Here is a 15,050-nt window from a genome sequence, read left to right on the forward strand (position 1 = left end):
CATGTTTTTAGATATGTAGATACAAAATTGAAATACATTATTTGAAAAAAAAATAAAAAAATAAAATAAAAAAAATAAATATATATATATATATATATATATATATATATATATATGTCATTTCCCATTTTAGATCATTTTACATTTTTAGTGTGACCCTTAGGTTAGGCGTTCACTTCCGACACCTCCATATACAGGGCATCATCCTAGAGATCAGCAGGGTTGTGACTGCCCTCTGGTGGCCAAATAGTGGAACTGTACTTTTTATCACTTGTTTTTTATGTATTTCCTTTGTGTTTTTCTAATTTTCACATTATTTTTTTGTGTATAGAAACTCACATAATACCAGGACATAAGACAGGTGAATGTTTGTGTTAATCCGGCTGGCGTTCATAGTAGATTGTGATTTTCACTATACACAGCGGTGCTCATGCACTGCTATGTACAGCAGAAGTGATCAGATTATCGCAGCTTCAAATCCCCTAAGGGAACTATAAAATATAGTAATAAAGTAACAAAAAAAATGTTTTTAATAATAGGAAAAAATAAATAAATATGTATATAAAAAGTTCAAATCAGCCTCATTAAAAAAAAAATAATAAAAAAATACAATAAATAAAATAAAATATAATGAAATAAAAAAGAAAATACAGATACTTGATATCACTGCGTTCATAAAAGTCTGGTCTATGAGAAAAATAAAATAAGTTAATCTAATCAAGTAACGACATAAAAAAAAAACACAGTTAAGATTTTTTTTGCATTAAAAATAAAAAAAATCCAATTTTTTTGCAATAAAAAATTCAATAAAAGAAGATACAAAAATCACATCTACCCAAACATAGTATCAGTAAAAACGTCAGCTCAGGGCGCAGAAAATAAGCCATCACTGAGTCCCAGATACTGAAAATTAAAAGTGTCTTGGAATTTTTTTTTTATTATTTTTTTATGAATTTTCAATTTTTTTTCACTACTTAAAGAAAAAAAAACTATAAGTGTTGGGTATCTACGAACTTGTCCTGACCTGGGGAATCATATTGTCGGGTCAGTTTTACCGTATAGTGAACATAGTAAATAAAAAAACCAAAAAACATTGTGGAATTGCACTTTTTTTGTAATATCACCGCATTTGGGACTTTTTTCCGGCTTTCCAATGCTAAACCATGGTGTCATTCAAAAGTACAACTCATCTGGCTATGGGGAGGGAAACAGAAAAAAGATAAGTCTCTTGGGAGAAAAAAAAACATGAAAAAAAAAAAAAAATCCCCCAAATATGAAGGGGTTAAACAAGAAAAACAAGTGCCCACTAAGATTGACAATGCCTCCATTTATTCCCCGGCTGACAGTGTAATGATGGAGGCTCAGGCTGTACTTTCCAGCAGAGACGCATCACATGCAGAGCACTGTGCACATTGTGGACACGGCCGCTGCAGTGTCAGACGGCGACCGCTGGGGGGAGACATAACACTGCTGCGTCACTGAGCTCCGCTCTTACCTCAGACACGGCGCCGCGGGGAAAGCTCCGTCTGCGCATGCGCTCCCCTCCCGCAGCCGTTATCCGGGGTGAGGAGTGCGCAGCCGCCGGGTGCAGTCTCTGGTTCCGCGGCTGTACAGTGCACTGCTCCCTCAGAGTGACGGTAGGAGCGGCTTGTACGGCTGCAGACAGGAGGCTGGGGCTTATACAGGGAGGGCTGGGGAGGGGCTTATACAGGGAGGGCTGGGGAGGGGCTTACAGGGGTTGTCTTTTACCTTCCTAATAGAAGTTGTATCAAAATATATGGTTCATGGAAGCTCTGAATATATATTGTTTTAATTGTAGGAAAATAAAGTTGTAATTTGTCACATATTTTTTCACTGTTGGACACTAGAGGGAGCAGCGGAGGCCATTTACCAAGAAAGTAATGATAATGCGGCATAATGACTGCTGCAAAGGTGGTGCTGCCCCCGCTGGTGACATGGCACGCCTATGGTGGCACAGCGAGTGGAGTAAGGAAAGCCCAGGGGCCCCGAGCAGGATTAGGGCCTGGGTCCCCCTCTTCCCCCGCGTGTGGGTCAGATGTATGGGCTCTTTAGCATTCTAAAGCCTATAAAGACCTAGGATTTGCCCCTTCCCTTCCCATTCATTATGTAGCAATGTCCCCCATCATGGTATATATGTCCCCCATCCTGTATACATAGTCCCCATCCTGGTATATATGCCCCTCATCCTGATGTATGTTTCCCATCCTGGTATATATAGCCTCATCTTGGTATATATGGCCCCCATCCTGTATACAAGGTCCCCGTCCTGGTATATATGCCCCTCATCCTTTTTATATATATATATATATATATATATATATATATATATATGTTTCCCATCCTGATATGTATGTCCCCCATCCTTATATATATGTTTCCCATCCTGGTATATATCTCCGTATTCTGGTATATGTGTCCCTTATCCTGGTATACATGTCGCTTATCCTGGTATATATATCCCCATCCTATACTAATGCCCCCATCTTGGTAAATATGTCCCCATCTTGCTATATATGTCCCCATCCTGGTAAATGTCCCCCATCTTGGTATATATGCCCCCATACTGGTAAATATGTCCCCCATCTTGGTGTATATGTCCCCATCCTGGTATATATTATCCCCATCCTAGTATATATGTCTCTTATAATGGTATATATGTCCCCCATCCTGGTACATATGTCGCTCATCCTGGTATATATGTCCCCCATCCTATACTAATGCCCCCATCCCGGTAAATATGTCCCCCATCTTGATGAATATGTCGCCATTTTGGTATATATGTCCCCGTCCTGGTAAATGTCCCCCATCTTGGTATATATGCCCCCATACTGGTAAATATGTCCCCCAACTTGGTATATATGTCCCCATCCTGGTATATATTATCCCCATCCTAGTATATATGTCTCTTATAATGGTATATATGTCCCCCATCCTGGTATATATGTCGCTCATCCTGGTATATATGTCCCCCATCCTATACTAATGCCCCCATCCTGGTAAATATGTCCCCCATCTTGGTATATATGTCCCCATCCTGGTAAATATGTCCCCATCTGACACGTCAGTATATATGTTTCCCATCCTGATATATATCTCACTCATTCTGGTTTATATGTCTCCCATCTTGGTACATATGTCTCCATCCTGGTATATATGCCTCCCATCTTGGTACATATGTCTCCATCCTGGTATATATGTCTCCCATCTTGGTACATATGTCTCCATCCTGGTATATATGCCTCCCATCTTGGTACATATGTCCCCATCCTTATATATATGTCGCCATCTTCTGAAGATCCCTGTGTCTGTCATTACGATACTACTGTGAAGCCAGCATTTAGACGGCCTTCATGGGAGACTGTGATTTTTCACTATACATAGCGGTGCAGATGCATCGCTATGTATAGCACAAGTGATAGTACCATTGCAGCTTCAACTCCCCTTATGGAAGACTATAAATTACAGTAAAAAGTAAAAAAAAGTTTTTAAAAATATGAAAATAAAAAATACAAAACTTCAAATTGCCCCCCTTTTGCCTCATTAAATATTAAAAAAAAAAGAAAAAATTCACATTTCAAAATATAAATTAATCAGATTGGAAAACAGCGAAGAAGAAGACAATGAAAACGCCAACATTACGGTTTTTTTGGTTGTCGCAGCATTGCAACAAAATACAATAAGAGTCGATCAAAACATTGTATGTACCCCAAGACAGTATCAGTAACGGTATCAGCTGAGAGCATAAAAAATGAGTCCTCACACAGCCCCATTCCCGAAAAATAAACGTGTTACAGGTCTCGGAAAATGGCGCCAAAAAACAAACTTTTTTTTTTTAGAAATTAAAAAATAGCTATACCTGTGTGGTATCTGCGTAATCGTAACCGACCTGGGGAATCGCCTCGTCAGGTCAGTTTACCATATCGTCAACACGGGAAATAATTTTTTATTTATTTAATTAATTAATTATTTTTTTTTTACAATTTTAACGCATTTGGGATTATTTTCCTGCTTTCCAGTGCATCACATGAAAAAAAAATGAAAACTCGTCCTTCAAAAAACAAGCCCTCATATCGTTCGTTACGTAGATGGAAAAATTAAAGTTACGGCTCTTGGAAAAAAGGGGAGGAAAAAAACTAAACGGAAAATTGTCCAGGGGGTGAATGGAATTAATGAAAAGAGTAGTTCAAAATGATAAAGAACATTAAATACAATAAATACGCAGGATAGAACGCTGTCTTCTACGCTTCTTATGTTTTCTTTCCTTCTGTTTTATACGTAAGCATATATGGAGACGATGGCGAGCGGCACAGCCAAGTACGACAGCAAAGCGATGAAGAGGAAGAAAGACAAAGAAGTGAGTGAGATGACTACTGATCACCGCAGGGTCCTAAACACGACATCCCAAAAATAATACTTACCACTCATCCACGGGAGAGATGAGAAATGATCACTGGGGTCCCCCATCCATCCTCAGGGGGCCTAAAGTATCCTGTGAGAATGGAGCTTTAGTGATCTGCAAGACCACAGCTGTATTCTCTATAGTAGTCACACAGATATATTACAGGGAATATCCTACTTAAAGCGATATTCTCCCAATTCTTTACTGGTAAGAATTGCAAAACGCTTGTAAAATAAAACCTGGCAACCTTGCAGGCTTCTTTATTAAAAATCCTCTCTTAGGGAAAAAGTGATTTTTTTTTTTTTTAAACTGCAGCCTGTCAGAGGTGGCCGGTTTCCTAGGCTCTTTGCTGTAGAGCTTGTAGATTAGGAGACAGGAATTAAAGGGTTAAAATCCACACTGCCAGTGCATGGGAAAAGGACAAGTCAAGTAAGTGTAATCCAAGTAGTTTACTCGGCTTACACATTTGAAAGTATAAACTTCTTCATCAGGACAGAAACTACCATTAATGGCAAGCTACGCGTTTCATAATATAAACGTCATCATTAGGATAGAAACTACTATAAATGGCAAGCTACGCGTTTCTAAGTGTAAACATCATTAGGATAGAAACTACTATAAATGACAAGCTACGCGTTTCATAATATAAACTTCATCATTAGGATAGAAACTACTATAAATGGCAAGCTACGCGTTTCTTAATATAAACTTCATCATTAGGATAGAAACTACTATAAATGGCAAGCTACGCGTTTCTAAGTGTAAACATCATTAGGATAGAAACTACTATAAATGGCAAGCTGCGTGTTTCTAAGTGTAAACTTCATTAGGATAGAAACTACTATAAATGGCAAGCTACGCGTTTCTAAGTGTAAACTTCATTAGGATAGAAACTACTATAAATGGCAAGCTACGCGTTTCATAATATAAACTTCATCATTAGGATAGAAACTACTATAAATGGCAAGCTATGCGTTTCTAAGTGTAAACTTCATTAGGATAGAAACTACTATAAATGGCAAGCTACGCGTTTCTAAGTGTAAACTTCATTAGGATAGAAACTACTATAAATGGCAAGCTACGCGTTTCATAATATAAACTTCATCATTAGGATAGAAACTACTATAAATGGCAAGCTATGCGTTTCTAAGTGTAAACTTCATTAGGATAGAAACTACTATAAATGGCAAGCTACGCGTTTCTAAGTGTAAACTTCATTAGGATAGAAACTACTATAAATGGCAAGCTACGCGTTTCATAATATAAACTTCATCATTAGGATAGAAACTACTATAAATGACAAGCTACGCGTTTCATAATATAAACTTCATCATTAGGATAGAAACTACTATAAATGGCAAGCTACGCGTTTCATAATATAAACTTCATCATTAGGATAGAAACTACTATAAATGGCAAGCTACGCGTTTCTAAGTGTAAACTTCATTAGGATAGAAACTACTATAAATGGCAAGCTACACGTTTCATAATATAAACTTCATCATTAGGATAGAAACTACTATAAATGACAAGCTACGCGTTTCATAATATAAACTTCATCATTAGGATAGAAACTACTATAAATGGCAAGCTACGCGTTTCATAATATAAACTTCATCATTAGGATAGAAACTACTATAAATGACAAGCTACGCGTTTCATAATATAAACTTCATCATTAGGATAGAAACTACTATAAATGGCAAGCTACGCGTTTCTAAGTGTAAACATCATTAGGATAGAGACTACTATAAATGGCAAGCTATGCGTTTCTAAGTGTAAACTTCATCATTAGGATAGAGACTACTATAAATGGCAATCTACACGTTTCTAAGTGTAAACTTCTTCATCAGGACAGAAATTACTATAAATGGCAAGCTACATGTTTCATAATGTTAAACTTCATCATCAGGACAGAAACTACGATTAATTACAAGCTACGCGTTTCGAATTGTAAACATCATCATCAGGACAGAAACTACTATAAATGGCAAGCTACGTGTAACATAATATAAACTTCTTCATTAGGATAGAAACTACTATAAATGGCAAGCTACGCGTTTCTAAGTGTAAACATCATTAGGATAGAGACTACTATAAATGGCACGCTATGCGTTTCTAAGTGTAAACTTCATCATTAGGATAGAGACTACTATAAATGGCAAGCTACGCGTTTCTAAGTGTAAACATCATTAGGATAGAGACTACTATAAATGGCACGCTATGCGTTTCTAAGTGTAAACTTCATCATTAGGATAGAGACTACTATAAATGGCAAGCTATGCGTTTCTAAGTGTAAACCTCTTCATCAGGAAAAAAACTGCTATAAATGGCAATCTACACGTTTCTAAGTGTAAACTTCTTCATCAGGACAGAAATTACTATAAATGGCAAGCTACATGTTTCATAATGTTAAACTTCATCATCAGGACAGAAACTACGATTAATTACAAGCTACGCGTTTCATAATGTTAAACATCATCATCAGGACAGAAACTACTATAAATGGCAAGCTACGTGTTACATAATATAAACTTCTTCATTAGGATAGAAACTACTACGTATAAATGGCACGCTACGCGTTTCTAAGTGTAAACTTCTTCATCAGGACAGAAACTACTATAAATGACAAGCTGCGCGTTTCGAAATGTAAACATCAGGCCAGAAACTACTGTAAATAACAAGGTTGTAATTTATAGTAGTTTCTATCCTGATGAAGAAGTTTATACTTCGAAACGCGTAGGCTTAATGAACTATTTGGATTACAGTTACCTGACTTGTCCTCTTCATATCCATCGTCAGCATAGATTTTTAACCCTTCAATTTTCCTATCTTCATTATTATCCAATGGGCTGCAGCAGCCGTGATATTAAGCGATTCTCTGTGGTTGTGGACACACATCCCCTACCAGGTGAGCAATCTCCCTTCAGTATCACTGGTATTATACACTTAAGACCCTATGGCGCTTGTCTCCCTCTTTAGCTCTTTGCTGTAGAGCTTGTAAGCGCTGCTCCGATGCCATTTTCCATGCCGTGCACTCCTCCGATGCTGCAGAGACAAATCTCTGTTTACAGCATTAGAAAGCGCACAGTTCAGACCCACGGTGCAACAATGCCTCATCCGAGCTGTCAGTCAAGAGAGGAACTAGGAAGCCACACATCCTGCAAGTCTCTCACCCTCTGCAGCCCGCCGTGTTGTGTGTACGTCTTGTCCCAGTCTCTGCCATGTAAGAGAAGACTTAATGGGGAGCAATTCAATGACTATTTTTTATGTTCAACCCTCACCCTCCTCCCAAAGAAAGATTAATAGATCATCAACTACAGATTGGGTATTGATCCCCCCATATACTGCTTCTAGCAGCAGTGACTGCAGCGCTTGATTTCCTGCATTGTTGTTTTATGTGCATATTCAGCCACCAGGTGGCAGTAAACCAGAGCAGATCTACTCGACAACGGAGGACGCAATTCTATGGAGACATCCCGCCAAAGGATGCATATAAAAAGAGTAGGATCTGAAAGTAAAATCAGCCGGGTTCTTAAATTAGTGTTTAAAATAGATAAAGTAACCATAGCAGATGTTATAAAAAATGAATCTCTATATACAGTACGGCAAGTGACTGTTGTCCTCTTACATACAGAACGTAGACCCCGAGACCGCTCAGTGTGCATCACCCAAAAACCTGCCGTCCAAGCCGTCAGACGGTCCGAAGGAGAAGGACATGGAGGCCCTGATGAAAGGTCGGTGTCACTCCTTCTCTTTCAGAATTCATTCCCACATTTATATGACCAGTTGGTTTTCTGTCTACAGATTTAAGCAAAGAAGTCAGCCTGCTGTTCTCTAATTATGCCAAGACCCTGAGGTGAGCAGAGTACCCAACCCATCCACCGCCATGGACAGGTAACGTGTCTGTGAAGTACGGTGCTCCGGTATTAATAAAAAACCACACTGGTGTAAGATGCGGCTGAATTATTAAATTATCTGCTTTGCTTTCTGTGCACAAATCTACAGGAGCCCCAGGCTGGTGTAGATTTGCACTGCAACTTACACCACTTTGTGGCATAAATTATTGTAAACATTTCAGGGTAAACTTTGCAAGACGTGTATGGCCTTTCATCCTTCTACTAAGCGCCGCTCACTTTTTAGAAGACACTTTTAGTCACTTGCTTCCGAACCCGCTCATTATGCTCATGTATATTCACTGCATCGTGGACCCGGAAGCAGCAGCAGCAGCATTGGAGACAGCAGCACCGATGACAGGTGAGTAAAAAGTTCCTGATCTCGGTGTGCCATACGCACCTTCAACACGTCCGTGGAAAAATGTGTGTGTTTTCCCACGAACGTGTTAAAGAAGTTCAAGAGGGGGGAATTTCAGACATTTCCAAGCTAAAATGCTGCTTTTTAAAATCTTACCTCCAATCTAAAACTAAAAATTCACAGCGCCCCTGGGACCACATGTGAACAAATAGTTAAAATATTTTTATTCAAAAGTTGTGTGGGGTTTTTGTATTTTTTAACTCCGAGCTATCAGTGTCTCTTAGGTTAAAGGGGTCCATCACAACACAGAAATTTGACCCCTGTTGTTGATCACTGGTGATCTGAGCTCTTGGACCCCAGTGATCCAAACAATGGGGGTCTCTCTTTCATTTTTTATAGGACTGCCAGAAAAAATATTACAGCTAATTCCAATAAAGCTTAAATGGAGCATCTGCTCGCCCCCTTTCCATTCAGACGACTCCCATTCTTGGGATCGCTGTTGGTCCCAGCAGTGGGACCCCCACTAATCAGCTTTTCCTGGATTGGAGACGATGACTTTCATTCTTAGTAAAGCCCCTTTAAGGAGTGTGCATTAATCTAGATGTCCTATGTTGCTGCAGGTTGATATTGCAATCTTCTCAGCTTGTAGCCTTTTCCATCACATGTATGTGTGACGCCCCAGGGCTGAGGGGTACTCGGTCCCGGACACGTGGTTCACAGTGTGGGAGATCAGTCGTGTTTGCGGCCGATGCCTGGTTCCGTGACTCTGGGGGATCAGTCCGAATAAAAAGGGGTAAATATAAAAGAAAAGGGTGAAATAAAAATAAAGAGTTTTTTTTCGACTACGCCACTTGCGGTATGCGGCCAGGTTATTTGAAGCCGCCGCTGCAGGGTCTTGTTGGGGCTGGTGGAGTGATGCAGCTTAGGTGTTTTTGGCCCTCCGCAAGCAGCGCTGGACCCCAGCAATGGATGATGGGGGTTATAGTAGGGAACAATCAGTGTAGTGTATGTGTACAGAGGCGATAAGGAGACAGTCCACACCAATATTGCAGTTTTAACTTGCCTTGTCTTTACTTGGTTTCGGTGTCTGGACCCGCTGGTGCCGGTTCCAGGTGTTCCCGCTCCTCTTGTTCTCCATGCCAGCTGTGACCTGGGGTAGCTGTCCTCTGTGCACACTTGTTGATGGGTTCCTGTGGCCTAGAGCTGCTTGGCAACCCCTCCGTTTCTGTCTTGGTCCTATTGCAGGCAGCCTGGACTATTTAAGGGGTTCAGTCTCCGGTCCCCTCTTTGCTGCTGATGCTTCAGACTCTTTGGTTGGCGATAGACCCGGGAGATCCCCTCACCCGGCAGATTTAACAGTTGACTATAAAGTGTCCCACTGTCCTAGGGTCTGCACCCCGCCTCGTGCTGAGTCCTGTGAGCCTTGGTTCCAGACTTCCACAGGCGTCGCGTTGTCCCTGGAGCTTCCACTTCCACAGGTAACCCACGGTTCCTGGAGTCCTGGTTCCTTACTCCACAGCCCCTCACTCATATCACATCACTCCATTGTTACTTCAGGTCTTTTCCTTTCTTTCTGCACTTTCACTCTTTCACTCCTCTGACTACTCCTCTCCTTCACTTCCTCTTCTGACTGAACTCCTCACAAAACTAAACACTTCCTCCCGCCAACTTCCCAACTGACCACTGGCTCCTCCCCCTCGCCGGGTCTCTCCCTACAGATGGGGTGGCGAATATACAATCAGTGCCCATCCCTTTTATCTGTTGGTAGTCAGTGTCCCAGTTTGGTGTTGGGGTTGTGTATGTGGCCTGAAGGTGCTGGTGTGTTGACTGGCACGGATATTTCGGGGTTTGGGTTTCCACTTATATTTTGTGGCACCTGGTACCGCAGGGGTGCTACATATGGGTCACACTGAGCCTACAGATCATACAGGGAGGAGGAGAACCCAGCAGGTATTTGGACGTTCGCAAGGCACTGGGGTCAAGGACTATGGATGTGGCCGCTGGATCAGGATCCTTTCAGTGTTTTTGATCATCTGTACAATCTGCTTTAGACCTTTATCACACATCCATGTTTCCAGTACATGTGGTGTCCGCTTCCACACGTACCGGAGACATGGACACAGGTAGGCCCATTAAATTCAATGGGTTTGCGCACACGTCCGTGTTTTCACAGGGAGTGTGTGTGGAGCACACGAATGTTTGTGTGCTCCACACGGCGACATGTCAGTTTTCTGCACGGGTGTCACACGGACCGCACACTAATGTGATCCATGTGATATGTTGCAGAGAAAACACAGGTCACATAAAAAAAATAATTTTTATATTTACCTGTCTCCGGCGCTGCTGTGGCTTCCGGGTCCAATTCATTATGCTCATGAATATTCACTGCAATGACCGTGGACCCAGAAGTAACAGCAGCACCAGAAACAGCATCCCTAGAGATAGGTAAGTATAGAAGTTTGTGCTGTACGGCTGCGACACGATCAGAACCAGGAACACACACACGGACACATATACGCACCTACATTCATTCTCAGAGTTCAGGAGCCTCGTAGCTAAAGAAGTTATCATTAGGGATGATCGAATACCTCATATTCGGCTTCGCGAATATTTGCCGAATAGGTCGCCCCTATTCAACTATTCGCGAATATTCGATATGCAATGTAAGTCTATGGGAAACCCAAATAACAACCATTGGAACATCGAATATTCGCATAGCGGCGACCTATTCATCGGATATTCGCGGAGCCGAATATTTGAGGTATTTGATCATCCCTAGTTATCATCCATCCTGTGGACAGATGATAAAACGGTGAAAACAAGTTAAGGCCCCTTCAAACATCCATGTTTCCGATATGTGTGGCGTCTGGTTTCATGTATAGGAAACACACTCATTAAAATCTATAGGGATGTTCACACCTCCGTGGTTTCACACCTCCGTGGTTTCACACCTCCGTGGTTTCACACCTCTGTGGTTTCACACCTCCGTGATGTCACACCTCCGTGGTCTCACACCTCTGTGGTTTCACACCTCTGTGGTCTCACACCTCCGTGGTTTCACACCTCTGTGGTTTCACACCTCTGTGGTTTCACACCTCCGTGGTTTCACACCTCTGTGATGTCACACCTCTATGGTTTCACACCTCCGTGATGTCACACCTCCGTGGTCTCACACCTCCGTGGTTTCACACCTCCGTGGTCTCACACCTCCGTGGTCTCACACCGACCATGTGCCCATGTGAACCACAAGACAACTGCGGGTCTCCATTGAAATATACGCAGAGTTCAGAGCCAGGTGCAGATATACCCATTGTGGATGCAGTCTGGGAATAAGCCCTGGTATTTTCCCTGCAGGGCTCCAGGGCAGTTTTTCTAACCATTAAAATGTGGCTTTTCCGTTTTTTATGTTCCAGTGAATGTTCAGCCGTGGATTCTCTACACGTGCAGAAGTTTGAAGAGATTGTTCTAGAAGCCAGATCACTGGAAATGCAGATAAGACAGAAGAAGGAAAACCTCAGGAACCATCTCTCCACAATCGCAAAGACTTTACAGAAATGAGGGCAGATAGCATTGTATTCAGCCGTAATGACAAGTTTAGAAGAGTTTTGTAATTCTCAGGATAATACATGCATTTCCCCGGCCCGCGATATAAGAGCATCCTCAGGGGTAGACTCTGTATGGGCGCTGTCTGTTATTACCCACCGCCTCCCTCTATACTGACCGCTGGGCCAGAATCTGGACGGGCGCTGTCTGTTATTACCCACCTCCTCTTTCTATACTGACTGCTGGGCCAGAATCTGGACGGTGCTGCCTGTTATTACCCACCTCCTCTTTTATACTGACCGCTGGGCCAGAATCTGGACGGTGCTGCCTGTTATTACCCACCGCCTCCCTCTATACTGACCGCTGGCCCAGAATCTGGACACTGCTGCCTGTTATTACCCACCACCTCCCTCTATACTGACCGCTGGGCTAGAATCTGTACAGTTCTGTCTGTTATTACCTACCGCTTTCCTCTATACTGACAGCTGGGCCAGAATCTGGACAGTCCTATCTGTTATTACCCACCGCCTCCCTCTATACTGACTGCTTGGCCAGAATCTGGACGGGCGCTGCCGGTTATTACCCACCGCCTCCCTCTATACTGACCGCTGGGCCAGAATCTGGATGGGCGCTGTCTGTTATTACCCACTGCCTCGATCTATACTGACCGCTGGGCTAGAAACTGGACTGATGCTGTCTGTTATTACTCACCGCCTCCCTCTATACTGACCGCTGTGCCAAAATCTGGATGGGTGCTGCCTGTTATTACCCACCTCCTCTTTCTATACTGACCGCTGGGCCAGAATCTGGATGGGCGCTGCCTGTTATTACCCACCGCCTCCCTCTATACTGACCGCTGGGCCAGAATCTGGATGGGCGCTGCCTGTTATTACCCACCGCCTCCCTCTATACTGACCGCTGGGCCAGAATCTGGATGGGCGCTGCCTGTTATTACCCACCGCCTCCCTCTATACTGATTGCTGGGCCAGAATCTGGACGGTGCTGCCTGTTATTACCCACCGCCTCCCTCTATACTGACCGCTAAGGCAGAATCTGGACGGGCGCTGTCTGTTATTACCCACCGCCTCCCTCTATACTGACTGCTAAGCCAGAATCTGGACGGGCGCTGTCTGTTATTACCCACCTCCTCTTTCTATACTGACCGCTGTGCCAAAATCTGGATGGGTGCTTCCTGTTATTACCCACCTCCTCTTTCTATACTGACCGCTAAGCCAGAATCTGGATGGGTGCTGTCTGTTATTACCCACCTCCTCTTTCTATACTAACCGCTGTGCCAAAATCTGGACGGGCGCTGTCTGTTATTACCCATCGCCTCCCTCTATACTGACCGCTGGGCCAGAATCTGGACGGGCGCTGTCTGTTATTACCCACCGTGTCCCTCTATACTGACCGCTGGGCCAGAATCTGGACGGGCGCTGTCTGTTATTACCCAGAACCTCCCTCTATACTGACTTCTGGGCCATACGGGGAGGATTATTATGTACATATTATTGTGTATTATTACTACAGGGCAATAAATGTTTCACCTTAGAGAACAGCTCTTTTCATTATGTGTATAAACCTTCTCCTTATGTGACAACATCCTGGGGCCGATTTATCAACGCGGTCTAATTCTTAGTGCAAACATAGGCGAAGTTCATACATCGCAGATTCACAAATTTGCAGCAGTAAATGGCGTTTTCAGAATCCTGTTCACACCTAGCAGAAAAGAATCCAGACAGAGATGAAATTGGGGTGTGGATTTTGGATTATAAGTATGGGGCGCGCTCATTGTTGTGCGGATCTCACCCTATTTATTGCTTTTGTAATAGAGTAGGTGGAAATCCACAAACAAATCCTATATAAATAGACAAAAAACCCCCCCAAAAGTCAGCGAATTACTCACTCCTGATTCCAAAGATGCCAGTGAAATAGGAACGAACACTATGAAGATGTCTCCATGTGGATATGTGTGACAGTCGGGGAGGAGCGGATGATGGGCAGCCTTTTCGGACTGACATTGGCGGCTCATAGACCTCGGTCACAGCGTTGTCTTTCTACTGTCACCTATGGGGAACACGCTGTAGGCTCTTGTGCTGTATGTCAGGCGGATGGTTTTACTTCCAGCTTTTTGTAAGAAAATTGACCTGATTTTTGGGTTTTTGGAAGGTTTTATTTTGAAACCAGATATTACTGGAAAGTTTATGCTAAAATAAATCACGCAATACATACCAAGCTTTTTTGTTTGTGGCACTTTTGGGGTCCACATGCACAAGGTATGGCGTGTTTACTTGCCTTTTTTTAAAATACATATGTATGTATAGGCTTCTTTTTATGAGGTTTGTAAAGAAATGGCTTAAAAGTAGGGATGATCGAATACCTCAAATATTCGGCTTCCCGAATATCTGACGAATAGGTCGCCGCTATGCCAATATTTGATGCGCAATGTAAGTCTATGGGAAGCCCGAATAGTCCCGAATAGTTGTTATTCGGGTTTCCCATAGCCTTACATTGCGCATCGACTATTCGCGAATAGTCGAATAGCGGCGACCTATTCGGCAAATATTCGCGAAGCCGAATATTTGAGGTATTCGATCATCCCTACTTAAAAGGAAAACCTAAAAAATATTTCCTTTTTATAATCCATTTTTCATGCATTTAGAAACAGAAAAATGTAACAAAAAACCTATATATAAAAGTGAACAGAACAGCCAAACTCATGTGAAGCCCATGTGTGACCAGCGCCCTATACAAGATTCACTTAGGTGTTAGGCTAGTTTCACACTTGTGCTGGGTTGAATCCGCTGGGTCCGTTGCTGCGTCGTTTTGACGC

General features: G+C 42.5%; 2 protein-coding genes across 2 annotated transcripts in view; one reads left to right on the plus strand and one right to left on the minus strand.

The window, feature by feature from the left end:
- LOC142257152 (interleukin-18-like) overlaps positions 1-1,613 on the minus strand; it is a 59,969-nt gene extending 58,356 nt beyond the window's left edge. Inside the window, exon 1 of the mRNA XM_075329268.1 lies at positions 1,496-1,613. The gene's annotated coding sequence lies outside the window, so the exon portion shown is untranslated. The remainder of the gene's footprint in view (positions 1-1,495) is intronic.
- TEX12 (testis expressed 12) lies at positions 1,541-13,743 on the plus strand. The gene is made up of 5 exons (XM_075329270.1): positions 1,541-1,637; positions 4,302-4,375; positions 8,058-8,157; positions 8,228-8,279; positions 12,088-13,743. The coding sequence occupies exons 2-5, from the start codon at positions 4,307-4,309 to the stop codon at positions 12,230-12,232; spliced, it is 366 nt and encodes a 121-aa protein (XP_075185385.1). The 5' UTR covers positions 1,541-1,637; positions 4,302-4,306; the 3' UTR covers positions 12,233-13,743.
- The last annotated feature ends 1,307 nt before the right edge of the window (positions 13,744-15,050 follow it).

This window comes from Anomaloglossus baeobatrachus, chromosome 11 (genome assembly GCF_048569485.1).
Source record: "Anomaloglossus baeobatrachus isolate aAnoBae1 chromosome 11, aAnoBae1.hap1, whole genome shotgun sequence".
Taxonomy (NCBI): Eukaryota; Metazoa; Chordata; class Amphibia; order Anura; family Aromobatidae; genus Anomaloglossus; species Anomaloglossus baeobatrachus.